The sequence below is a fragment of the Prinia subflava genome, chromosome 1 (genome assembly GCF_021018805.1).
Source record: "Prinia subflava isolate CZ2003 ecotype Zambia chromosome 1, Cam_Psub_1.2, whole genome shotgun sequence".
Taxonomy (NCBI): Eukaryota; Metazoa; Chordata; class Aves; order Passeriformes; family Cisticolidae; genus Prinia; species Prinia subflava.
The window spans coordinates 71,776,309-71,784,205 of record NC_086247.1 but is presented as its reverse complement, the minus strand read 5'-3'; the positions used below and the strand labels follow the sequence as shown (position 1 = coordinate 71,784,205).

The following is a 7,897-nucleotide window of genomic DNA, read 5'->3' as shown; positions in this document are numbered from 1 at the left end:
CTAAGCTAGGCGAGAGCTCTGAAGTCAGATCTGAAAGATTTCTCTCCAGTTTTCTTTCTGCTGTTCTCATGTAGCTTGTTTTTATTAAAATTACATTGAATTACAATATCTGGATGCAATACAGATTGTCACAAACATTGCTGAGTGCTTGTTACAGATTTGCCATATCACCACCACCCCCCCATTTGAAACAATTAAAAATGATGCTTTTCACTTAATTTTTCCTTCCCAATGAAGGTAAAAATCCTTTCAGAATTATTTGAAAGTTACAAAGGCTTTTCTTCCTGGTCACCTTTTGCAGACTCCCCAGAAGCAGGATATGAATGCCTGGGGGGGGTTGTTCCAGTGGCAGCCAGACTTTATTAATATGCTACTGTTAGGTGTATGTTTGTATTATAAAATAGCATGGAAGGTCAGGCTGTTTCCTTAGTAACTTCAGTGTGAACACGTGAACAACGGAGCAATTCTAGTCTATATGGTGAAAACTATACAGCTGAGCTAAGAGACCAAAGTGTTAAAAGTTGCTTTGAATTTGGTGTGTTATGGAGGAGAAGTTCAGTTGCCTGCCCTTTTGGAGTGTAGTAACACACCCTCAGGTTCCACTGCGAAGGTGTCCAGCTTTTGAACATGTTGGTATGTACTTTACAGCCATAACGCGTCTCAAAGGCAGGGTCACTGTTCTGTAATATCAAACTGGTTTGCAGAATAACTCTGAAAAATCTTTCTAAAAGGAATATGAAGCAAATTATATTGGAGGCAGGGAGAGGGGACACAAAAGGGACAATGGGAAGGGAGACAGGATGGACACAAGAGAACAGGTGACATATAACTGGAAAGGGCACTGATGCATAGAAAAAACAGTAGCTGTTTTCTTACTACAAGCTGAGGTACCTGTTTTAACCCTATGTCACTTAGAGCTGAGATGACAGCCTGCTGTCAAATTAAGGCTTAGAAAAAGCCTTGGAAAAAGCCCTCTCCTGTCCTAGCTCTTTGGCCTCAACATCTATCAGTTTGCCATGTGGTGCTGACCATCAGCTGAGCCATGAAGGAGACAGTCTTTGCCAAATATGTTCCATTTGATGGTTCTTGAAAGAGGCTGAAATAAAAATGGCTCGAAATCTGTCCCCTTTCTACTACTCTAGCTTCGGGTCAAGCCAGTTGTTTCACAGAATTGCTTGTTTCTTCTAGATCCTGATTACCGACTGAATGCCTGCCTCAAACAGGAAGGCTCTTCAGAAGCACTGAATCCCTCCCACAGGAGACAGTTCTCCAAGAACTTCTCCCCTGTGAATCCTTCTCACAGGCTGCAATTCTTCATGAATGCTCACCGTGGGTCCCTTTCATGGAGTGCAGTCCTTCTGGAACAGGCTGCTCCAGTGCAGTTTCCCCATGGGGTCACAAGTCCTGTCAGCAAACCTGCTACAGCACTGGCTCCTCTCTCCATGGACCCACAGGTCCTGTCAGGAGCCTCCTCCAGCACAGGCTTCCCACGTGGTCACGGCCTCTTTGGGGCATCCCTCTGGTCCAGTGTGGGGTTGTCTGTGGGCAGCAGTTGGGTCTCTGCTCCACCATGGACCTCCAGGGGCTGCAGGGACACAGCTGCCTGACGATGGTCTGCACCACAGGCTGCACGGGAATAGCTCCTTGCTGCCTGGAACTGTTTCTGCCGCATTTTTTATCTCTTCTTAAATATGTTATTCCAGAGCTGTTGTTGATGGGCTCAATTTGGCCAGTGGTTGGTTGGTCTTGGCGTTGTCTGGCTTTGGCTCTGTTGGACATGGGGGAGGTTTCTGGAAGCTTCTCACAGAGACCACCCCTGTAGCCCTGTCCCCCTCTCCTCTCTACAAAAACCTTGCCACACAACCCAGTGTAGCTGACTGATAGCTGCTCCAGTTCAGATCAATATTCTATTCAACAACTCTCTTGGTAAGTAAAGTTATACACATTTTACACATGAGATGACATAACTTTCATAAAAATTGCTATTTGTATCACTTTTTTGTAATCAAACATGAAAAATTCAAGTCCAGGAATGTCAACCTTTCAAAATACTTCACATACATTTTTTCCTGTCAAAACTGAGATTTTCATGAAGAGCATCTCAATGGCTACAAATAGATTTGAAAAATAATGCATCCAAAAAATTTTAAAGAATTTGTGACAGAATCTTTGTTTTAATCAGGGCATCCTTTTAAATAAAGGGGTTCATATCTTCATAGTTGCAAACATTAATAAAATGCCCTTATCTTGCATTTTGATATATGAAAAATTACATTGACCTGATTAATCCCTGCCTCTAAATTTGAAAAGGCTTAAAATTAATATGTAGCAAACTTTAGGGTGAACAAGTTTATTTGATTTATATACCATTTTTGACAAATCCACACAAATCGGAATGATTTCAATAAACAAAAAATTATCTCTTAGTTACATACTTTTTTAAGGCACATATCTCTCATTCTACATATTCTCCTCAGAACCACTCCGCTAATTTAGACAAAAAATGAAGACTAAAACAAAAAAAATCCCTAGACTTAAACTTGTTTGGGGCTTACTTGTAAAGTCTTGAAGGGTACTATCTACACCTAGAATCTGCTATGTGAAAATTAAAAATTAGTGTGTGTTCATACATAACCACAACAAGACGGAAAACTATGCATTAACGTACAAGATAGTAAAATCTTTTAACAATAAATCTTCTGCTATATAAAGCGTCTTGACAATATAGCTTATTATTTGTCCTGATACGAGGTTCTAAAAACAAAGCAGGAAAGACTTGCAACAGCTCTTCCCTCACATCACTTTAGAGACAAGCAGACTCAACTACCTGTGTCTCAGTGGAAAAAGGGAGGATTGGTAGATATTTTACAAAATGGAGGAAGCATATATGAATATCAGAAAATTAAAAATGCTTTTCACATATCATAAATAAAACATGTTTCTGTTTAGAAACAGCAGCTAAATAACATTAATTTGCAGGTAATCCAAACTATTTACATAGTTTATAAAAACGTCTGCAAGGCTTATCTTTCTTCCTGTCCTTTAGTAGCCCTCCATAAATTGAAGCAAAGCACTGACTTGGAAAAAGAATTCCAGCAGGCTTTCCAGGTGTTCCCATTTGATTCTTTTTCCCAGAGCACAGTGAATCACTCTTACATGGATCTTTCGGCTGCTGCCTCACAGTGTGAAATGCATTTGCATTGTACTTTTGGAAGTCCCACTCTGTGGTTCACTAACAAGCTGTGAGCTATGTCACCAACATGGAAGTTGTAAAACTTGATGACTCTTACTGTGATGTGGAATATACGGAATGGCAAGTGCTGATTTACATCAATATCATAAAGTTTTTCGGGTTATGGGCTGATACATGAGTAGTGTTACATCCAGTTACTCAGTCCAAAATTGCTGCAGGAGGAGGAAATAAAGTTCTTTTCATAAGTGAATCTAGACAGAGGAGAAATAAGCTAGTATAAACAGTAGATGTAAAATGCATTGGAAGACAAGAGGTATTTATTAAATACAAACAGCTTCTTAGCACTAGAAAGACAGCAATACTCAGCAACTGAAGGCTAGAGAGAATGGTATGCACCTTTCTTTGGGCAAACATATGTGTATCTTTTGTGTATATTCTTATTCTTTAGCAGGATTTGGCTGCAAGAATCTAAATGCAATTACAAAATGTGAGAAGAACACCAGTGAAATATGAGTGCCTTGATTATGGGCATTTTTAAGGTGTCCTTGGAGGGCACATACCTACCTTTCTTTATATTTCATTGGACTGGTCTGCTCCCCACCATTCATATGTTTTAACATTTCGTAGCTTACAGAAATAATATTGTTTAACTTTTACAAAAATCACAGAAACAAGGCTATGGAGTTAGGTACAAGGTTTGTTAATGATGTGCAAGGATACAAATGAAAGCAAAATCCTGAATGCACAGGTTATACCTGAAAGCTGTACATACATACAACAATATAATGGAATCAACTTGACATAAGGGTTTTCATCCACAGCAAGAAATTACTGCGTTGACCTGTGGTAATACCACAGCGATTTTAAAGGCCCAGAGTACATTCAGAGTCTAAGAAGGAGATCAATAACTTATTTCGGTATTCCTAGGACAGATTTATAGTAAGTGGTGAAGGAGAGATTTAGGAGAAGTCTTAAGTGACATAGCTAACTGACAGCTAGCCAATGACTGGGACATTGGTTTTGCGGCCATGCAAGCTATTTGGAAAGTCTTTATTCCACTGGAAAACATTTCTCTTAAATTATTAATTAAAAGGAAGAAATCATAAAGACAACAAAAATATTTTTCATGAGATTTTATTAGACTGAGCACCTGTCTTGAAAATTACTGTTTAAAAGTCTCCAGGACTGGATGAAAAATAAGGTGTGTTATGTCGAACATAAGTGAAATAACTTACATTTTGCTTTTAGACTTACTTAAGGGGATCAAAATTCAGATTGTCTGTTTTACAGCAAATTAGGCACTTTGAAATCTACTGTCATTCCAGTTCACTAGTGGGCAGATGGCTGCTGTGAGTAAACTGTGCCACATTCAGTAAGACTGGACTGATGCCATGTATTTGTGACCCACAATTTTGAGAGCTTCAGAAAGGATACCAATGCTATACAAATATGTATGCATGTTTCATGAATGAGCAGTCTGAATACTTTTTACATTTCAGTAACATGCCAGAGGTAACAGTGCATAAGTTGACTTCCATATTCATATGGTATCACTCAAAAAAAAATCTTGTAAGTACGTGCTATTTTGTAAATAGTATTATTTTCTTGTTAGGATGCTATGACTAAAAGAATTGATTACAACAACACAAAACTTAATTGTTGCTATCTGTGCTTCAAAGGAGCATAGATAGTAAAATTACCTGCTTTTACTGTCTTTCACCTGTCTCATCTATGAAACTCTGCAAATATGATACTTTTCAATTCAAAGGGATTTAAATTAATCTCAAATATCCACAAAATAGCATTTTACTCATACTCATGTCCTAGAGAGTATAAATGAGATAATTACTTTAAGTGATAAATGAGATTATTACTTTATCCCACAAAATCCAGCATTATGAAGGTTAAGTGAAAGGCATGCAAGGGCAAAAGAGGTTGTCAAAGTGCGAAACAGAACTTTTTCTTCTCTTGTAAGCTTCTCCTTGTTACTGTTTAAGCACTGCAGGCCAGTTAAGTAGCACTGCTACTGTTTTCAGTATCCCCCACTTTGCTAGTGTTTATGGATTTGAGGTTAGTCTTCTGTATCACCTAGGTAGTGACTGCAAAGTGCCTAGGATGCCACTCATGACTGAAGACAGTAGAGGTGATTTAGTTTCTGAAAGGCAATAGCAAGTCTAGCAGATATTATTAACCAAGGCTGTTGAGGTAGCTGGCCATAGCCTGCCTCACCTTCTAACTACTGAATAAAAAGCAGTGGCAGCAGCAGAAAACACGCAGGTTTAGAGCGACAGAAGCCAAGAAAGGAAGCAAAACTAAGAGACAGCAACAGTAAGACAAAGTACATATAAACTTTTAATGAATTAACCTTACAAAAGACAATAGCTTCAAAACATTTGACACGTTTGTACAAAACTATTCCAGCATTGTTAGTTCTCTCTTCAGAAAGAATGCCAGCAAGCCACCCAACGTGTCCCTGGCTATGAGATGCAATTGGTGATCACATCCAAATCATGTGTGGACAGAGTAAACTTATTTACAATACTGTATACTTTAATACCAGATTAGTGGATGCTATTGGGGAGCGACTGTATTTTCCAGAAAACACCATGCATCAGAAAATAGTATGCACCCCTAGCTTTATTGCCTTTTTTCCCCACATTTGTCACTAACACTTCTCTTTAGTCCTTTCAGTATGCTTTACCGCTTTTTGATTCCTATTCCTTCTTGTCTTGTCTTTGAATAACAGTGCAAGTAGCAGTACAATCTTCCAGTCCTATCGCGTACATATGTCCTTGCACATAGAAATATCAAGGTGCAAAATGATGGCTCATGGGACTATTCTGCAGCCATATTAAAATAAGTGCCACATACCAGAAAATAGCACGCATGTTAAGGGCCAAAATGTAGTTAAAAAGTGCGTGATACTTTCCTGAAAATATGGTACTGATGACACGTACAAGCATCTTCAAGATGCCACGTTCCCTTGTGAGAGGGATCTTGTCATTTCTGTATGTACAAAGTATGTCTTTAATTCTCCTTTTCCTTTTACATTTATTATTCCTCTGCAGGTGCTCATGTACCCCAGTGTTTGCAGGACGTTGTTTGTCTCCTCTGTAACCTGCAACAATACAGTAATACAGCCAGTGTTGATAACAAGGCAGAACAGGATGTTCTTCCAGAGCGTGAAGATAATATAATGTTCCTTTCAGTTATAAGGAGTTTGCTGTAATGCTCATAAGGCCTTTAAGGGTCTCAGGTGAGGTTTGAACACCTGAACTTTCAAGCACTCTGTTGCTGGATGCCAATTCTAATCACTTACATCTAATGTCAAATCTTGTGTAACCACTTCTGTACCCAGGGTTGCCAGCAGAGAGCTTGTAAATAGATAAATGGAACTAGGGACAATACTCTTCCTCATGTAGCACTTTCCTCAGCTTCAGGAGCTTATTTTCACTTGAGTAGACCCAAGCTTCCCTGTCTTTCTACCAAGGCTGTGCAAATGTAGTGATGGTAAGATGAAGGTTAGCATCACCTTTCTGAGCTGCTGTTGCCAGTTTCTCACACAACTGTCAGTTAACCAAACTTTAGGCCATTCTGCCATTTTAGGTGAAAGCCTACTAGCACAAAATCAAGACTTACCTGTATTTTGTCTAAGACACCAGTGCTGTCCATCCTGCTGGCCACATTTACTGTATTGCCCCAAATATCATATTGTGGTTTTTGAGCTCCAATTACTCCAGCTATTACAGGTCCATGGTTTATACCTGGAAAACATCAGAACTTAACATTACCAATGAAGAGAAAGGCAACAAAGGTGGTGAAGCCCCCGGAGCACAAGTTCTATGAGGAGCCTCTGAGGGAACTGGGGTTGTTTAGCCTTGAGAAAATGATGCTCAGGGGACACCTTATCACTCCCTATAGCTATCTGAAAGGAGGCTGTAGCCAGGTGGAAGTTGCTCTCTTCTCCCAGGCAAGCAGTGACAGGATAATATGACAGTCTCAAGCAGTGCCAGGGGAGATTTGGGTGATTATTAGGAGGAATTGCTTCAGGGGTGACTAGACGTTGGAATGGACTGCCCAGGGAGGTGGTGGAATCACTATCCCTGGAGGTGTTTAAGAAAAGAGTGGATGTGGCGTTTGGTGCTGTAGTGTAGTTGACATGGGGATGTTCAGTCATAGGTCAGACTCGACAATCTCAGAGGTGTTTTCCATCTTAACTGATTCTGTGATTTTGTGAAGATCCAGCAAACAAGGACACACAGTGCATCTGGCATATAGCAAGTCAATGAATGCAGCATTTGGCCCTCACTGAATAGTGAGTACGGCAGCAAACCGTTGTTCATCAGGGTTTTATCAACCATTTATGACAGCAGAGTGTTAGTTATAAAAATGCCAAAAGTCAGTTCATCTAATCTTAGTTTTACAGCTCCCTGAGTAGTTTACTCTTTTCAGCCACTGGTATCCTAATAACCTGCTGCTGCCTTTATTATGTAGCATGAGAACCACACTGTGGGTTGAGCAGCAGCTTCTGGGAAAACAGATATACAAGAATTTCTTTTAATTTCTACTTGTAGTGAAAACATCCTCACCTCTCTGCAATAGCTGATGGCCCAATCAGGTTACTTTTTTAGCTTCTTTGCTTCTTAAATGTAGAATAAACCAATGCAAATGGGCTGAAAGGATTTGAAACCTTGTTCTGAAGGC

The 7,897-nt window shown here is 39.6% G+C and overlaps 1 protein-coding gene across 1 annotated transcript in view; it reads right to left on the bottom strand.

Moving 5' to 3' along the window:
* Nucleotides 1–2,345: 2,345 nt before the first annotated feature.
* Nucleotides 2,346–7,897, bottom strand: part of ADCY2 (adenylate cyclase 2) — a 210,226-nt gene continuing 204,674 nt past the window's right edge. The window contains exons 24-25 of the mRNA XM_063399668.1: nucleotides 6,833–6,957; nucleotides 2,346–6,311 (exon numbers count right to left, since the gene is read on the bottom strand). Of these exons, the coding sequence (XP_063255738.1) occupies nucleotides 6,159–6,311; nucleotides 6,833–6,957 (278 nt within the window). The 3' untranslated portion in view covers nucleotides 2,346–6,158. The remainder of the gene's footprint in view (nucleotides 6,312–6,832; nucleotides 6,958–7,897) is intronic.